This window comes from Mobula birostris, chromosome 13 (assembly GCF_030028105.1).
Source record: "Mobula birostris isolate sMobBir1 chromosome 13, sMobBir1.hap1, whole genome shotgun sequence".
Lineage (NCBI taxonomy): Eukaryota > Metazoa > Chordata > Chondrichthyes > Myliobatiformes > Myliobatidae > Mobula > Mobula birostris.
Genome location: NC_092382.1, coordinates 15,378,980 through 15,398,584, shown reverse-complemented (window position 1 = coordinate 15,398,584; position 19,605 = coordinate 15,378,980). Strand labels below are relative to the sequence as shown.

Here is a 19,605-nt window from a genome sequence, read left to right as displayed (position 1 = left end):
AATGGGAGAAATGTTGTTCTTTCTTGTGAGTCTGGAAGAGAGATTTTTGCGGTCTTTTGCTGGGGAGAGGTGAGAAGACATGAATGGAGAGAGTGGGCCATTTTCCTTTATTTTTTCTTTACTAACTCTATAGTCAAAGTAATAACTACAAAGCCCAATTGTTTAATCGTATATTATGTACCGTTTGTTATTTCAGGGTACTGATTTGTAATGGGGGTCACATCGTGCAGCATCCACCCAAACGAGATTTCTTAAGTTTGGCCGGGCTGGGGGCTATCACCCCCTATATTAAGCTGCTAGCTGAAGTGAGAGTTAAATATGGTTAGATGACTGAGCGAATTGCTTCACACATTCACAGCAGGTGAACGGCCTCTCCCCATTGTGAACTCAATGATGGACATTTGGTGGCGATGGCTGAGAGAATCTCTTCCCAAAGTCTGAGCAGCAGATCAGCCTCTACCCAGTGTGAACTCGCTGGTGTCTCTGCAGGTTGGATGACCGAATGAAACTCTTCCCACACACTGAGCAGGTGAACTACCTCTCCCCTGTGTGAACATGCTGGTGTCTCTGAAGATGAGACAACCAAGTGAATCCCTTCCCACACACTGAGCAGGTGAATGGCCTCTCTCCAGTGTGAACTTGCTGGTGACTCAGTAGTTGAGAGGACAAAGTGAATCCCTTCCCACAGTCTGAGCAGGTGAATGGCCTCTCTCCAGTGTGAACTCGCTGGTGTACCTTCAGTTGAGATGAACGAGTGAATCCCTTCCCACAGTCTGAGCAGGTGAACGGCCTCTCCCCGGTGTGAACTCGCTGATGTACCTTCAGTTGAGATGAGCAAGTGAATCCCTTCCCACAGTCTGAGCAGGTGAACGGCTTCTCTCCAGTGTGAACTCGCTGATGTACCTTCAGTTCAGATGACTGAATGAATCCCTTCCCACAGTCTGAACAGATGAATGGCCTCTCTCCAGTGTGAACTCGCTGATGTACCTTCAGATTAAATGACTGAGTGAATCCCTTCCCACAGACTGAGCAGGTGAACGGCTTCTCTCCAGTGTGAACTCGCCGATGTACCTTCAGTTGAGATGAACGAGTGAATCCCCTCCCACAGTCTGAGCAGGTGAACGGCCACTCCCCAGTGTGAACTCGCTGATGTATGTTCAGTTGAGATGAGTAAGTGAAACCCTTCCCACAGTCTGAGCAAGTGAACGGCCTCTCTCCAGTGTGAACTCACTGATGTACCTTCAGTAGGGATGAGCAAGTGAATCCCTTCCCACACACTGAGCAAGTGAACGGCCTCTCTCCAGTGTGAACTCGCTGATGTACCTTCAGTTGGAATGATCGAGTGAATCCCTTCCCACAGTCTGAGCAGGTGAATCGCCTCTCTCCAGTGTGAACTCGCTGATGTACCTTCAGTGCAGATGACAGAGTGAATCCCTTCCCACAGTCTGAGCAGGTGAACGGCCACTCCCAGGTGTGAACTGACTGGTGTCTCAGTAACCGAGATGACAGAGTAAATCCCTTCCCACAGACTGAGCAGGTGAATGGCCTCTCCCCAGTGTGAACTCGCTGATGCACCTTCAGTTGGGATGAGCGAGTGAATCCCTTCCTGCAGTCTGAGCACGTGAACGCCCTCCCGCCAGTGTGAACTGACCAGTGTATCCGTAGGTTAAATGATTCAGTGAATCCCTTCCCACAGTCTGAGCACGTGAACGGCTGCTCTCCAGTGTGAACTGACTGGTGTCTCAGTAGCTTATATGATTCAGTGAATCCCTTCCCACAGTCCAAGCAGGTGAACAGCCGCTCCCCAGTGTGAACTTGCTGATGTACCTTCAGTTTAGAGAAACAAGGGAATCCCTTCCCACAGTCTGAGCACGTGAACGGCTGCTCCCCAGTGTGAACTGACCAGTGTCTCAGTAGCTTATATGATTCAGTGAATCCCTTCCCACAGTCCAAGCAGGTGAACAGCCGGTCTCCAGTGTGAACTCGCTGGTGAGCCATTAGGTCAGATGAACAAGTGAATCCTTCCCTACAAATTCAGCAGATGACTAGCAATTTGCCCAACTAACTGGTGTGTCCACAGGTGGGAAGACCGACTGAATCCCTTCTCACACACAGAACAGTTGAATGACCTTGTCCCAGTGTAAACTTGCTGATGTACCTTCAGTTGAGATGACCAAGTGAATCCCTCCCCACAGTTGGAGCAGGAAGGATGATCGAGTGAATCCCTTGCTCCACTTCTTAAATATCTGTACAGAGACAGCAAAACTGTCGTGTTGTGTTCGAGATTCCCGTAGACAAATTCCTTGTCATTTTTAACCTGTAAAAATATTTACAAAATCCATCAATGGGTGTAGGACAACATTTCAGATGAGATCCCTTGAGTTGTCAAGCTGTGAACTGACTTCACACTGTTACAGTGAAGTTCAACCCAAGGTGGAGAGAGAAATCATCTTCTAACTGGGCACAGTGCTGGTATCTGGAATGACCACCAAATTCTCTGATGCTCTTCCTGTCTCTCTAAGAATGTGGCATTTCTGCCATCTCCAATCTGTGACCTGGCTCAGTTTGACTCTCTCCATTGGCATTATTCCGTTCCCACTGAGCTGCATGGGTGCCTGGCCCCACAGTAACTGAAACCCTCTCACACAAATAGCTGGCAGTGCATTCCACGCACCCACCACTCTCTGTGTAAAGAACTTACCCCTGACATACCCTCGGTATCTATTTCAAAGCACCTTAAAACTATGCCCAATTGTGTTAGCCATTTCAGCCCTGGGAAAGAATCCTCTGGCTATCCACATGATCAATGCCCCTCATTAGCTTATACACCTAAAAAAGGCTCTAAACATAAAGAAGGAAATTATACATTGCTTTGAGGATTTGTTGGAAGTATACAAAATTATGAGGGTATAGATAGGGTAAATGCAAGCAGCTTTTTCCACTGAGGTTGGGTGGGATGACAACCAGAGGTCATGGGTAAGTGGAGAAGGTGAAAATTTAACAGGAACATTTGGAAAAGCTCTTTACTGAAATGGTCGTGAGAGTGTGGAATGAGATGTCAACTCAAGTGGTGAATATGAGCTCGGTTTCACCATTTAAAAGAAGTTTGGATGGGAGCCTGGATGGCAGGCATCTGAAGGCGAAAGTCCCAGTGCAGGTATTTGCAGTAGAGACCTTAAATGTTTTTTTCGGCATTGACTAGATGGGCCAAATACCCTGTTTCCGTACTGAACCTCTCCATATTTCTATGACAGAGAAGCTGGCCAAACTTGTTTGGAAGGAAAAGGTCGGAGTGACAATGGAGCAGCAATGGCTGGAGCTTCTGGGAGCAATTCGGGAGCTGAGTGATAGATACATCCCAAAGAAGTGGAAGCATTGGAAATGCAGGAAGACACAACTGTGGATGAAATGAGAAGCCAAAGCCAACATAAAAGCCAAAGAGAGGGCAAACAAAAGAGCAAAAACGACTGGGAAGCTTTTAGAAACCAACAGATGATGACTAAAAAAAAAAGTCAGATGGGCTCAGGCGGTGGAATTATGATAATGTAGTCATTAGTGAGTCTTGGTATCACCCAACAGTCTGAGGCATTTAGGGGAACAAAATATCCAGGGCCTCAATATCTCTTGAAAACCAAGGTACCCTGCACCAGTTACCTTTCAACTTTTATTTTGGTAGGCACATACAATCCCTACACCCTCAAAATTTCACTTCTGAAGGCCTCCCACTTACCAAGTACTCCTTTGCCAGGAAACAGCCTGTCCCAAACCACACTTGTTAGATCCTTTCTGATACCATTAAAATTGACCTTTCTCCAATTTAGAATCTCAACCCATGGTCCAGACCTCTCTTTTCCCATATTTATCCTGAATTTCATGGCATTATGGTCACTAATTTCTGTCACCAGCCCCGTATCATTTCCTAACAGATCATTGCACACTTCTGCATCGGGAATTCTACGTACTGATTAAGGGCACATTTGACAACCTACACCCCATCTTGTCCTTTTACAGTATGGGATTCACAGTCAATACATGGAAAGTTAAAATCATTTACTGAATCAACTTTTGTTCCTTGGCATGGTCTGCGATCTCTCTACAAATTTGTCCCTCTAAATCCCTCAGATGTTGGGTGCAACCAAATCCCAGTAATGGCTACAATATCATAATTCCCTGTCCTGAGCTCATCTGGCTTTCCTGCGATGCTTCTTGCATTGTGATATACACAGCTCAGCACATTCATTGCACCATTCACAACACGCTGGAGGTACTCAGCAGGTCGGGCAGCATCCGTGGAAATGATCAGTTAACATTTCGGGCCATAACCCTTTGTCAGGACTGAAGAGGGTAGGGGCAGAGGCCCAATAAAGAAGGTGGCGGGAGGGTGGGGAGGAGAAGGCTCCAGGCTCAACCATTTGATTGCTGACTGTATCTGGTGTCTGAACAACATCTGACTGGTGTCAAGAAAACAACCTCCCCTCATTGTCACAAAACATGCATCATTGCTGTCGCAGTTTATGTTCCACTGGATGCTAATGCTAAAGTAGCCATGAAAGACCTCAGTGCTGCTATTAGCAAGCTGCAGACATTGCATCCAGATGGAGCTTTGACTGTCGCTGGGGACTTTAATCATTGTAACCTACGTACCGTGCTTCCAAGATTTTACCAAAATGTATTATGCACCACCACGTGGAATAAAACCTCAGATCATGTGTACACAAATGTGGCTGATGCTTGCAAACTCACTACCCTCCCCCACCTGGGAAAGTCCGACCGTCTTTCATTGTTTCTGCTTCCCAAGTATAGCCCGGTCACTAAACGTGTGAAACCCACAATGAAGACTATTAAGATCTGGCTGGAGGATGCTGACTCTGCTCTTCAGCACCAATTCCAGCACACAGACTGGAGCATGTTTGCTGCCCATACCACCACAGACGCTCAGATTAACATTGATTTATAAACCAACTCTGTCCTTGAGCACATCAACAAGTGTGTAGATAGAGAGACATCACTAAAACAAATAAAAGTTTTCCCCAGTCAGAAACCATGGATGAACAGAGAGGTTCACCTCCTGCTCAAAGCCAGAGATTCAGCCTTCAGGTCTGGAGACCAGGAGGCTTACAGCTCAGCCAGGGCCAACCTGAGGAGGGGAATCTCTCAGGCTAAACACATTTACAAACAGAGAATCGAGGAGCATTTCAACTCCTCTGACCCCCAGCCCATGTGGCATAGCATACAGGTCATTACAGACTTCAAACCTCCTAGTACTGTGCCCCCTTCCAGCTCTGCTACCCTCCCTGATGAGCTCAATTACTTCTACGCTCGCTTTGATCGAGGGAACAAGGAGGTCACCCTCAAAGCGGATCTCCCACCTGGTGAACTGTCTCTCTCACTTTCCACCTCCGATGTTTGTGGACCCTGAGCAGGGTGAATGTACGGAAGGCAGCTGGTCCGGATGCAATACCTGGCCGTGTGGTCAGAGTCTGTGCAGGACAGTTGGCCGGGGTCTTCACAGACATTTTTAATCTGTCCCTGGCCCAGGGTGTTGTCCCCCACAAGCTTCAAGATCACCACCATCGTGCCAGTGCCGAAGCATTCCACTGCCACGAGCCTGAATGATTTCCGCCCAGTTGCACTCACCCCCATCATTGCAAAGTGCTTTGAGAGACTGGTTCTGTCACATCTGAAATCCTGTCTGCCCACTATCCTGGACCCCCATCAATCTGCCTATCGCACCAACATGTCAACAGAGGACACCATCTCCACGGCACTTCACTCTGCCCTGACCCACCTGGACAGCCCCAACTCTTACGTCAGAATGAGGTTCATTGACTTTAGTTCGGCATTCAATTCTGTAAGCCCCTTCAAGCTGATCACCAAACTTCGCCAGCTTGCTATCAGCTCATCCATCTACAATTGGACCTTGGACTTTCTGACTAACAGACCCCAATCAGTTAGATAACCTCTCCTCCTCCACTCTCACCCTGAACACCGGCGTGCCTCAAGGCTGTGTGCTGAGCCCTCTTCTGTACTCCCTCTTCACCTATGACTGCGTTCCTGTACATGGTTCTAACTCCATAATCAAGTTCGCAGAGGCCACCATGGTGGTTGGCCAGATCAGAGGGGATGACGAGACAGCCTACAGGGATGAGGTCCAGCACTTGGCTGCGTGGTGTGCCAACAATGATCTGGCCTTTAACACCCAGAAGACCAAGATCATTGTGGACTTCAGGCATGCTAGGAGCCACACTCCCAATCTACATCAACGGAACTGTAGTGGATCGTGTATCAAGCTTCAAATTCCTTGGTGTCCACATTTTCGAGGATCTCACCTGGTCCCTGAACTCCTCCATCTTGATCAAAAAGGCGCAACAGCGTCTTTACTTCCTGCGGAGCATCAATAAAGCTCACCTCTGTCCCAGGATATGACAGACTTTTACCACTGTACCATTGAGAGCATACTCACCAACTGCATCTCAGTGTTAAACCATAGAAACCACAGAAAGTACAGCACAGAAACAGGCCCTTTGGCCCCTCTTGGCTGTGCCAAACCATTTTCTGCCTAGTCCCACTGACCTGCGCACGGACCATATCCCTCCATACACCTCCCATCCATGTATCTGTCCAATTTATTCATAAATGTTAAAAAAAGAACCCACATTTACCACCTCGTCCGGCAGCTCATTCCATACACCCACCAATCTCTGTGTGAAGAAGCCCCCCCTAATGTTCCCTTTAAACTTTCACCCCTCACCCTTAACCCATGTCCTCTGGTTTTTTTCTTCCCTTGCCTCAGTGGAAAAAGCCTGCTTGCATTCACTCTATCTTATACCCATCATAATTTTATATACCTCTATCAAATCTCCCCTCATTCTTCTACGCTCCAGGGAATAAAGTCCTAACCTATTCAACCTTTCTCTGTAACTGAGTTTCTCAAGTCCCGACTACATCCTTGTAAACCTTCTCTGCACTCTTTCAACCTTATTTATATCCTTCCTGTAATTTGGTGACCAAAACTGAACACAATACTCCAGATTCAGCCTCACCAATGCCTTATACAACCTCATCATAACATTCCAGTTCTTATACTCAATACTTTGATTAATAGGCCAATGTACCAAAAGCTCTCTTTACGACCTATCTACCTGTGACGACACTTTTAGGGAATTTTGTATCTGTATTCCCAGATCCCTCTGTTCCACTGCACTCCTCAGTGCCTTACCATTAACCCTGTATGTTCTACGTTGGTTTGTCCTTCCAACATGCAATACCTCACACTTGTCAGTATTAAACTCCATCTGCCATTTTTCAGTCCATTTTTCCAGCTGGTCCAAGTCCCTCTGCAGGCTCTGAAAACCTTCCTCACTGTCTATTACACCTCCAGTCTTTGTATCATCAGCAAACTTGCTGATCCAATTTACCACATTATCATCCAGATCATTGATATAGATGACAAATAACAATGGACCCAGCACTGATCCCTGTGGCACACCAGTAGTCACAGGCCTCCACTCAGAGAAGCAACTCTCTACCACCACTCTCTGGCTTCTTCCATCGAGCCAATGTCTAATCCAATTTACCACCTCTCCATGTATACCTAGTGACTGAATTTTCCTAACTAACCTCCCATGCGGGACCTTGTCAAAGGCCTTACTGAAGTTCATGTAGACAATATCCACTGCCTTCCCTTCATCCACTTTCCTGGTAACCTCCTCGAAAAACTCCAACAGATTGGTCAAACATGACTTACCATGCACAAAGCCATGTTGACTCTCCCTAATAAGCCCCTGTCTATCCAAATGCTTGTAGATTCTGTCTCTTAGTACTCCCTCCAATAACTTACCTACTACTGACGTTAAACTCACCGGCCTATAATTTCCCGGATAACTTTTCGATCCTTTTTTAAACAACGGAACAACATGAGCCACTCTCCAATCCTCCAGCACCTCAGCTGCAGACAGCGACATTTTAAATATTTCTGCCAGGGCCCCCGCAATTTCAACACTAGTCTCCTTCAAGGTCCGAGGGAACACCCTGTCAGGTCCTGGGGATTTATCCACTTTAATTTTCCTCAAGACAGCAAGCACCTCCTCCTTTTCAATCTGTACAGTTTCCATGGTCTCACTACTTGATTCCCTCAATTCCATAGATTTCATGCCAGTTTCCTTAGTAAATACAGACGCAAAAAACCTATTTAAGATCTCCCCCATTTCCTTTGGTTCCGCACAAAGCCAACCACTCTGATCTTCAAGAGGACCAATTTTATCCCTTACAATCCTTTTGCTCTTAATATACTTGTAAAAGCTCTTTGGATTATCCTTCACTTTGACTGCCAAGGCAATCTCATGTCTCCTTTTAGCCCTCCTGATTTCTTTCTTAAGTATTTTCTTTCACTTCTTATACTCCTCAAGCACCTGATTTACCCCCTGTTTCCTATACATTTCATACAACTCCTTCTTCTTCTTTATCAGAGTTGCAATATCCCTTGAGAACCAAGGTTCCTTATTCCTATTCAATTTGCCTTTAATCCTGACAGGAACAGACAAACTCTGCACTCTCAAAATTTCCCCTTTGAAGGCGTCCCACCTACCAATCACATCTTTGCCAGAGAACAACCTGTCCCAATCCACACTTTTTAGATCCTTTCTCATTTCTTCAAATTTGGCCTTCATTCAGTTCAGAACCTCAACCCTAGGACCAGATCTATTCTTGTCCATGATCAAATTGAAACTAATGGTGTTATGATCACTGGAACCAAAGTGCTCCCCTACACAGACTTCTGTCACTTGCCGTAATTCGTTTCCTAACAGGAGATCCAATATTGCATCCCCTCTAGTTGGTCCCTCTATATATTGATTTAGAAAACTTTCCTGAACACATTTTACAAACTCTAAACCATCTAGACCCCTAACAGTATGGGAGTCCCAATCAATGTATGGAAAATTAAAATCCCCTACCACCACAACTTTATGTTTCCTGCAGTTGCCTGCTATCTCTGTGCAGATTTGCTCTTCCAAGTCTCGTTGACTATTGGGTGGTCAGTAATACAATCCCACTAATGTGGCTATACCTTTCCTGTTTCTCAGCTCCACCCATAAGGACTCAGTAGACAAGCCCTCTAATTTGTCCTGCCTGGGCACTGCTGTAATATTTTCCCTAACAAGCAATGCTACTCCCCCACCTTTCATTCCTCTGCCTCGATCAGATTTGAAATATCGGAACCCTGGAATATTAAGCTGCCAGTCCTGCCCCTCCTGCAGCCAAGTTTCACTAATTGCTACAACGACATAATTCCACGTGTCAATCCACGCCCTCAACTTATCCGCCTTCCCCACAATACTCCTAGCATTGAAATATATACACCTCAGAAGATTTTTACCACCACTCACAACCTTTATATCAGCAGATTTGCTTAAACTTTCAACATCATTTATTTTCACCCCAGCCACACTGTCAGCTCTGGCACTCTGGTTCCCACCCCCCTGCAAATCTAGTTTAAAGCCTCCCCAATAGCACTAACAAACCTCCCTGAAAGGATATTGGTCCCCCTGTGGTTCAAGTGTAACCCGTCTCTCTTGTACAGGTCCCACCTGCCCCAGAAGAGGTCCCAATGATCCTGAAATCTGAAACCCTGCCCCCTACACCAGTTCCTCAGCCACTTGTTCCTCCTCCAGAGCATCCTATTCCTACCCTCACTGGCACCTAGCACAGGTAGCAATCCTGAGATGTATGGCAATTGTCCCATTTCGGACTACAAAGCACTCCACTGTGTGGTGAAAACTGCCCAGCGGATTATCAGCACCTAATTGTCCACCATTGAGAACATCTACCATAAACACTGCCTGGGAAGGGCGAAACGCATTATCAAGGATGCATCTCACCCTAACCATGGACTTTTTACTCTCCTCCCATCTGCTAGGCACTACAGGAGCCTCCGCTCCCGCACCAGCAGGCACAGGAAGAGCTTCTTCCCTGAGGCTGTGATGCTGCTGAACCTCACATCACAGCACTAAGCAGTATTGCATCCGTATTGTACTGTCTCCGTACTTTTATATTTGTGTGCTGTAGTACTTACTTTTTATTCTCAGTTATTTTGTAAATAACACTATTCTTTGCATTTCTGGTCAGATGCTAACTGCATTTCATTGGCTTTGTATCTGTACTTGGCACACTGACAATAAAGTTGAATCTAATCTAATCTAAAAAAACAAAGGAGCTGATTGTGGACGACAGGAGGAATGGAGACAGGCTCACCCCTATTGGCATCAGTGGATCTGGGGTTGAGACGGTGAACAGCTTCAAGATCCTTGGCATAAACATCACCGAGGATCTCACATGGTCTGTACATACCGGCTGTGTTGTGAAAAGAGCACACAGCACCTTGCTCACCTCAGACGGCTGAAGAAGCTTGGGATGGGGTCCCAAATCCTAAGAACTTTGTACAGGAACACAATTGAGAGCATCCTGACTGGCTGCATCACTGCCTGGTATGGGAACTGTACTTCCCTTAATCGCAGGAACCTGCAGAGAGTGGTGCGGACAGCCCAGCACATCTGTAGATGTGAACTTCCCACTATTCAGGACATTTACAGAGACAGGGGGGTAAAAAGGGCCCAAAGGATATTGGGGACCCAATTCACCACAACCACAAACTGTTCCTGCTGCTACCATCCAGGAAACGGTACAACAGCAAAAGGACCAACAGGCTCCGGGACATCATCTTCCACCAGGCCATCAGACTGATTAATTCATGCTGATACAATTGCATTTCTATGTTATATTGACTGCCGTATGTACAAACTATTTATTATAAACAACTATAAATTACACATTGCACATTCAGACGGAGATGTAAAGATTTCTACTCCTCACGTACAGGAAGGATGTATGTAATAAAGTCAATTCAATTCAATTCACCCTCCCCACTATCTGTTCTGTCATTCTGGTTCCCATTTCCCCCTACAACTTATTTTAACCACATCACCCTCTCTCCCCACACTAGCACTAGCGAGCCTCACCACTGGGATATTAGTCCCCTCTTGTTCTGTTCCCCTCACTAACAAATCCCCTATCACCCCTTTGACTTTCCTCTGCCAGGTAATCCCCCCAACAGTTTCTAAAGTGGATCCACCTGTTGTTGTGTGGGATGGACACAAGATTACTCTGCGATGGCGATTTAACCTCATTCCCCTTCCTGACTCTCACCCAGTTTCTTGTGTCCTACACCTTGGGTGTAACTCACCTCTCTTCATGTCATATCTATGACTTTAGATAGAGAGGTATTCATTTTAACAGCCAGCAAATCACTGTCAGTAAGAACTTTGATCTCCTCTGGGCTCGATCGACTTCATCTGCACTCTCACACAACCTATGTAGCAGGCCTGTAACGGGGAATGAAGTATTTTCTCACCAGAGCTTTTGCACATTGTCCATATCTGATTTGCTTGCTAAATGACGCTTTAAAAAGTCAGATTTCAAACTATCACTCCACTTCCTCCCACTTTCAAATTCTCCAGTAACTTTTGCATCACCACAATACACACAGGTAACACCAGTTTCTGTATTGTACATAAATATTTCCCCTGAACCCTCCCCCAGGTGACTGACGGTGGTGAACTCAGTGATGGCAATGCCAATGAATATGAAGGGAAGGGCAGTAGTCTGTCTCATTGGAGTCTGGCACATTTGTGATGTGAAAGCTACTTGTTGCCCAGGACAAAGGTGTTTGATATCATTATGTACCCAGAGAGAGTGGGACAAAACATGTTCTCACAGGTAGAAAGTCCAGAACAAGAGGGGGTGGAACAAGCAACAGACACAAAATGCTGGAGGAACTCAGCAGGCCAGGCAGCATCTATGGAAAAGAGTACTAATGCTGAGTTCCTCCAGCAATTTGTGTGTGTTGCTCGGATTTCCAGCATCTGCAGATTTTCTCTTGTTTGTGACTGGAGGCAGAACAAAGGTGATTTTCACAACAGCTGATGTAAAAGATTTTGTTCCCTTTCTCCGAGTTCCCGATCCTTGCATTTAGACAGCTGGAGCTCAGCTCTGTCTGAGAGACCCATCGGTTCCCATTCCCTCATCAGCCGGAAGCTCCCCGGGGCCCGTGTACGGATGGTGGGGCTGAGAGAGAGGGAAGAGAGCAGGACTGTCCCGGGATTGCGGGTCACGGAGTCCGGAGTCACAGCAACTACCCGAAGTCGGTGTTGAAAACGCCGCCCGGTGAGACCCCCAACCCGGAGACCCCTTCTCACCTCAACCGATCATCCGGGGCCTTTTGTGCCCCGCGCGCTGGTGAGCTCGAGCTTGGTCGGTTTAACGGCTGGGCTACTAATCACGTGACCAGACCCTCCCCCACCGCTGTCAACAGAGGAGTCACGCGATGCGCTGTTCCCATTGGTCCGAAGTGATGTCAATCACTACTTCCAGCCAATAGCGGAGGCGGACCAGCCGAGAGGGCGTTACCCCCGCTGACTCCGTCTCCCGAACTTTCCGTCACGGCGGGACAACCGTCAAAGTAAATGTCCGCTTTCTGATTTATTTCCATTTCCCTCCGAGGGAAGTTGGGGCGTTTGTGAAGCGTCTCCTGCGGCCGGAGTCTGATGTGTCGCTGAGAGGTAGGAGGAGACCGCTCGGCCCGTCGGTTTGATGCCGGTTCCCCGGGGAGGGAGAGGATGAAGACGGTGAGAGAGGGGGCGGACAGGATGTTTGTCCCGGTGGGGACAGGAGGGGCTCATCTGTGGAAATGTCTGAGCCCACGGTGGTGGCGATTCACCACATTGGGGGGCAAACACCGGCAGACTGTTGCCCTGCAAGCGGGGCCAATGGTCCGGGCAAAGTGACAATTATTTGTGTTTTGTTGAGACTGTACCGGGAATATGGTGTAAAATCCCGCTCCCCACACTAACACGGGTCACACAGACCAAAGAACAAACTGCCGGAGGAACTCAGTGGGTCGGGCAGCATCTGTGGAGGGAAATGGACCGTCAACATTTCGGGCCGAGACCCTCCCTCTGGACTGAGAGTGGACGGGAAATAGTCCGAGAAAAGAGGTGAGGGGTGGGGATGGGGCAAGAGCTGGGGAGTGAGAGGTGGATCCAGGTGAGGGGGAGGTGGGAAGGTGGAAATAGTGACGGGGTGGGAGGTGAGTGGTTGGGACAACACGGGGCTGCAGAAGATGGAAATTAATTCCATAGAGGATTAACAAAGAGGTTAGAGAGTATTTCTAAAGAGAGTGCAATGAAGATTCACCAGACTGATCCCCGGAGTGGTGGGGTCATCATATGAAGAAAGATCAAATGTGATAACCCTTTCATTTAGATAATCGTGGACTGAGAGGTGAACACATTGAAATGCACAACATCATTACTGGCTGAACCAGGGATCCCAGTCTCTGAAAAAGGGGGTGGACTGTCCGGGACTGAGATGAGGGGAAATGTCTCCACTCCGAGGGTGGTGAATGTCTGTAAATCCCCACCACAGAGGGTGGTGAAGACTCGGTGATCGTCCTCACATAAAACAGAGGCCGGCAGATGTGTGGAGACCAGAGAGATCGAGGAAATGAGGATCGTGCAGAAACATGTGGCTGAGATGGGAGAGCAGCCGTCAGCTTGTTGGTGGTTAGAGGGGCTGAATGGCCACCTCCTGCTGTTTCTCACTTGATGTTTCCTGTCCAGTGAGGCTGGAGGAATGTGAATAGTAATTAGTGTTCATACACATGGAGGGGTTTAAATGAAACCTGCACATTTCCTGTTTGGGTCTGAATTGAGTGATTAGATGAGACCGGACGCAGCTTTGTCATTGTGCCGACTCCAGATACAAAGCCAATGAAACGCAGTTGGCATCTGGACTGGGGGGGGGGGGTGGGTCGGGACCGTCACGTGACGGCTCTGCCCATTTACCTGGCCGGCAACACGTCACCTGCCAATCAAGGTTTGACCCCGCCTCGCCCATCAATGCACACCTCACCATTGGCCTCGTTAATTAGCCTTGTACTTGGCCTCGGGTAATTGGCCTTTGTAATTAGTTTAACCCTGCTGGCACCGAGCCATTGGCTTCCCTGTGAATCACCTGGGCTGGACCTTCCAGACCTATAAAGCAGCCCACGTGTGCGTGACCCTCTCTCTTTTGTGCTGCCTCCGAGGGACCACCGTGCTGTCCGTGAGTTGTGCTTTGAATAGGGTTGGGAGTGTGGATATTGTCCCTAAGCAGAAGAGCCGCGCCTGCACAAAGTCAAGGGTGGTTGTATACTTTGTCCCCACGCGATTTAATGTGATTTATTGCTGATCCGACTACTGTAAATTATGCACGTGTTGCTTCCGTTGCCATTTCCCCCCGTTTGCCTTCTGTTAATAAAATCCTTCACTACCCAGACTGTGAGCCCAGAGCCCTTGACTTTGAGACCTGCAGAATCTGTTTCCTCACTGGCGCTGCGTGGGGAAAGTGTTCTGGAACAGGGGCAAAATGGCCAGTAGAGGCACCGAGCGTAGGATTCCCGGCTGGACCGACGAGAGAGGGATTTGAGGCCTGGCGGACCACGGTAAACCGGTGGACTGGCCCGAGCAGTTGGACCCACGTTGCGAGCACCTGGCCGCGGGGCTGCTCCGGCTGTGGGATGAGGGGGGCCCCAACATGAGCCTCTCTGATCAAGAGGCGAGCGCCCCGGGGAGCCTGTCTGATCAACAACGCCCCACGGGCGCCGCAGCCGAAGATCCGGGTAGGCTCTACCCTGTGGGATCGGGTGGTGACCGCTGTGAGGGTCCGATACCCCACCCTCCTGGAGTGGGATCTACACCGGCGCCCGCAATGGGGTACGGTCAGTCAGGGCACCCGGGTTGTTAGAGAGTGGGCGCTGGTCAACGGCATCTACCAGGGAGCCTGCGACCGTAATTTTTTATAAAACACCCGGGTGACCGGTACCGTCGCAGGATACCTGGTCAGCACCGCGCACCCCGATATAGTCAGTGATCCTGCCCCTCATGACACCAGCTAACGGGAGGACCGTGCGGGATGGTATCACCCTCCTTGAATAGATGCAGTGGGGGCAGAGGCAAGGGCTGGAGACAAGCCCTCCCCGTTTTACGCGCAGGCAGCTGTACATGGACATGGATCCCCAACCCTGATCTCTGCACCCTGTGGAAGGAGCTTTGTGGCGGTGGGGTGGTGGGCAACTGGGCGATTGCACTCATTCTCGTTATTTATCATCGCTGTGTGTATATTATGTTGTCTGCCAAATTTTTATGAGCACGTCTGTCTTTCTTTAGTTCTGTATAGTCAGATATAGCGTTCACCTTATAAATAGAGTAAGATGTATTCCTTTCCTTTTCACTGCGGTAACGCCTGGCGAGTGGCGAGGCTGCCGAGGGGTGGACTGTGCTGACTGTCACGTGACAGCACTGCCCACGCCTGGTCAGAAGACACGCCCCCTGCCAATCAAGGATTGACCCCTCCTCGCCCATCACTGCACACCTAACCACCGGCCTTGTAATCAGCTTAACCCTGCCGGCACCGAGCCGTTAGCGTTCCTGTGAATTACCTGGGCCGGGCACTTCAGCCTTCCTGCATGAGAAGGGCTGGACGCTCTCTTTGCCATTTCCGAGGGACCACTCTGCTTCATTCCAGGCTGAGAACCGTGGAACAGCGCTGGAGGAAATTGTTGGTAAGCTGTGCATTGAATAGGGTTGGTGATTGTCCCTGATAGCATTGAGCCGTGCCTGTACAGTGAAGGGGCTCGGGCATCGTATTGACTTTTCCCTTGGATGTGTGTGTGTGTACTTTATTCCCACGTTCGTTATTAATCGTCTGCGTGTGTTTTACTGCCGACCTGACTTTATCCACGACTGCTGTAAATTGTGTGCGTGCTGTTTCTGTTGCCATTTTCCCATGGTTGCCTTTGAGCTGCTGTGTCCCCTCATTAAAAACAAATGTAGCCTGCGAAAAGTACGGGGCAGAAACAGGAAGCATAGAGACAACCGGATTCTATTTTTCATTTGTTGTTAGTTTCCCCGAGGGGAGGTGCACCGTTCCCGGAGGCACTGCAATACCGGGTCGATGCGCGGAGTGGACGGAGCAAGCCCCTATTCCATCTCCCTGTTCCAAAAATCAATTTAATATATGGTCCCCAGATAAGGGACGTATCAGATATTAAACTGATAAGAACAGATTTTTTTTTTTTTTTTATTTCAAAATATACTTTATTCAAAAATAAATATATACAGTAAACCATTCAATAACTTTTCATCCTTTACATACGTTTCCATTATACTCAGTAAAATACCCGTGTTTATAGCCACCCATGTGGCACTCCAGTAGTTCAGCTTAGCATCTCATTGTTGAGGGGTATACTCCTCGCCCACCGACCCCTCCCACTCCCACGGGTGGAGAAACCTATACTGTGGTCCTTCCCCACCGGGCCCTTGCGGTGGCTGCACCAAGTTTCAGTGCGTCCCTCAGCACGTACTCCTGCAGCCGAGAGTGTGCCAGTCGGCAGCATTCTCCCACGGACATCTCCATGTGCTGGTAGATCACCAAGTTTCGGGCTGACCAAAGAGCGTCTTTCACCGAGTTGATGATCTGCCAGCAGCACCGGATGTTGGTCTCCGTGTGCGTCCCCGGGAACAGCCCGTAGATCAGAGAGTCCTCTGTCACGCAGCTGCTGGGGATGAAACGTGACACTAGCCCGTCCATCCTCCTCCACACCCTCTTTGCGAACTGGCAGTGTGCAAAGAGGTGGGTCACAGACTCCTCCTCACTGCAGTCCTCCCGTGGGCAGTGGGGTGCGGAGACGACGTTCCGGGCGTACAGGAGGGCTCTGACTGGGAGGGCCCCTCTCACCGCCAGCCAGGCGAGGTCTTGGTGCCTGTTGGTGAGATCTGGCGATGAGGCATTTTGCCAGATGAACTGGACAGTCTGCTCAGGGAACCACCCCACTGTGTCCATCACGTCCTTCTCCTGCAGTGCCTGCAGGACACTTCGTGCCGACCACTGCCTGATGGCCTTGTGGTCAAAGGCGTTCTCCTGGAAGAACTTTGCTACGTGGGATAGGTATGCCGGCAACGACCAGCTGACTGGGGCGTTGCGCGGGAGTGGGGCCAGACCCATCCTTCGCAGCCAGGGCGACAAGTAGAACCTGGGCACATAGTGGTACTTGGTGCCCACATACCTGGGCTCTACACACAACCTGATGCAGCCACATACGAAGCTGGCCATCAGGGTGAGGGCGACATTGGGGACGTTCTTGCCCCCGTTGTCCAGGGACTTGTGCATGGCGGTCCGTCTCACCCGCTCCATCTTGGATCCCCAGACGAATCTGAAGACAGCCCGGGTGATTTCCGAGCTGTAGGAGCGGGGGACGGGCCAGACCTGCGCCAAGTACAGCAGCCCTGAGAGCACCTCACACCTGATGACCCCAGAGAACATCGAGGAACTAGAGAGGGAGTACACAGGTTGGAGAACCTTGAAAGCCTTCTTTGATTCCCCGGTTCACTGGTGGGAAGCCACCAAGGAGAACATTAAGAGGTTCTTCATCCGCAAGGGTATTCAGAAGGCAAGGCAGGAGCAGAGGGAACTGCGTAAACTCCAGACAGAGTTGCAGCAACTTCTCCTTCTGCAGTCGAAGGGGGTGGATGTCAGGGAGGAACTGCGAGAGGTGAAAGGCCGGCAAGCCCAGCACCTCGCCGCTGAATCCTCCAAGATCATCTTCCGATCAAGGGTCCAAACCGTGGAGCAGGACGAGACGTGCTCACGCTTCTTCTTCCAAAAGGTGCACAGGGGGAGCTCTGTGATCCACAACCTTAAGGAAGAGGACGGCTCAGTCGCGTCCTCGCAGACCGACATACTGAGGATCTGCAAGTCCTTCTATGCCGGTCTGTACGAGGAAAAGGCCACAGAATCCACAGCCTCCCGCAACTTCCTGTCGTCTATCACGCAGGTCTTAGACGACGGCAAGCGGGAGAGTCTGGATCGGCCACTGACCCTGGACGAGCTGACAGGCTCCATCCGTTCCTTCGGGTCGGGTAAGACTCCCGGAAGCGACGGCTTACCGGCCGAGTTGTACTCGGCTCTGTGGAACTGGATGGGCCCAGACCTGCTGGAAGTGTACAACGCTATGCTTCTGGCCGGCAGTATGTCTGAGTCCAGGAGGAAGGGCATCATCACCCTCATCTACAAGCAGAAGGGGGAAAGGGAGGACATTAGGAATTGGAGACCCATCTCTCTCCTGAATGTGGACTACAAGATCCTGTCCAAGGCTATCGCCAACAGGGTCAAGTCTGCTCTGGGACAGGTGATCCACCCGGACCAAACCTGTGCTGTACCGGGCAGGAAGATCTCAGACAGCCTCGCGCTGCTGAGGGACACCATCGCCTACGTGCAGGACAGGGGGGTGGACGCCTGCCTGGTCAGCTTGGACCAGGAGAAAGCCTTCGACAGGATATCGCACACGTACATGGCGGACGTGCTCTCCAAAATGGGATTTGGGGAGGGAATCCGGAATTGGATCAGACTGCTCTACACAGACATCCGTAGTGCAATCCAGGTCAACGGGTGGGAAACAGACAGCTTCCCCATCAGGTCTGGAGTCAGGCAGGGCTGCCCCCTCTCCCCTGTCTTGTTTGTCTGCTGCATAGAACCCTTTGTGGAAGCCATCAGGAGGGATGAGGGCATAAGAGGGGTGACGCTGCCAGGCAGTGGAGGGACCCAAGTGAAAACCTCCCTGTACATGGACGACGTCACCGTCTTCTGCTCTGATCCGAGGTCAGTTCGCAGGTTGATTGGCACCTGCGAACAGTTCGAGCTAGCGTCGGGGGCCAGGGTCAACCGCACGAAGAGCGAAGCCATGCTCTTTGGCAACTGGCACGACCGATCCAGCGTCCCCTTCACCATCAGGTCTGACCACGTGAAGGTGTTGGGGATCTGGTTCGGAGGGGCTGAGGCGTGCAACAAGAACTGGCAGGAGCGGACTGCCAAGGTGAAACAGAAACTGGGACTGATAAGAACAGATTTTTTTTTATTTCAAAATATACTTTATTCAAAAATAAATATATACAATAAACCATTCAATAACTTTTCATCCTTTACATACGTTTCCATTATACTCAGTAAAATACCCGTGTTTATAGCCACCCACGTGGCACTCCAGTAGTTCAGCTTAGCATCTCATTGTTGAGGGGTATACTCCTCGCCCACCGACCCCTCCCACTCCCACGGGTGGAGAAACCTTTTCTGTGGTCCTTCCCCACCGGGCCCTTGCGGTGGCTGCACCGAGTTTCAGTGCGTCCCTCAGCACGTACTCCTGCAGCCGAGAGTGTGCCAGTCGGCAGCATTCTCCCACGGACATCTCCATGTGCTGGTAGATCATCAAGTTTCGGGCTGACCAAAGAGCGTCTTTCACCGAGTTGATGATCTGCCAGCAGCACCGGATGTTGGTCTCCGTGTGCGTCCCCGGGAACAGCCCGTAGATCAGAGAGTCCTCTGTCACGCAGCTGCTGGGGATGAAACGTGACACTAGCCCGTCCATCCTCCTCCACACCCTCTTTGCGAACTGGCAGTGTGCAAAGAGGTGGGTCACAGACTCCTCCTCACTGCAGTCCTCCCGTGGGCAGTGGGGTG

The 19,605-nt window shown here is 49.7% G+C and overlaps 1 protein-coding gene and 1 pseudogene across 1 annotated transcript in view; both read right to left on the bottom strand.

Moving 5' to 3' along the window:
• Positions 1 to 1,217: 1,217 nt before the first annotated feature.
• The window catches only part of LOC140208445 (uncharacterized), a 76,106-nt gene continuing 57,718 nt past the window's right edge, over positions 1,218 to 19,605 (bottom strand). Inside the window, exon 2 of the mRNA XM_072277131.1 lies at positions 1,218 to 2,317. Coding sequence (XP_072133232.1) covers positions 1,228 to 1,998 — 771 coding nt within the window. The 5' untranslated portion in view covers positions 1,999 to 2,317 and the 3' untranslated portion in view covers positions 1,218 to 1,227. The remainder of the gene's footprint in view (positions 2,318 to 19,605) is intronic.
• LOC140208857 (U2 spliceosomal RNA) lies at positions 16,007 to 16,187 on the bottom strand (annotated as a pseudogene).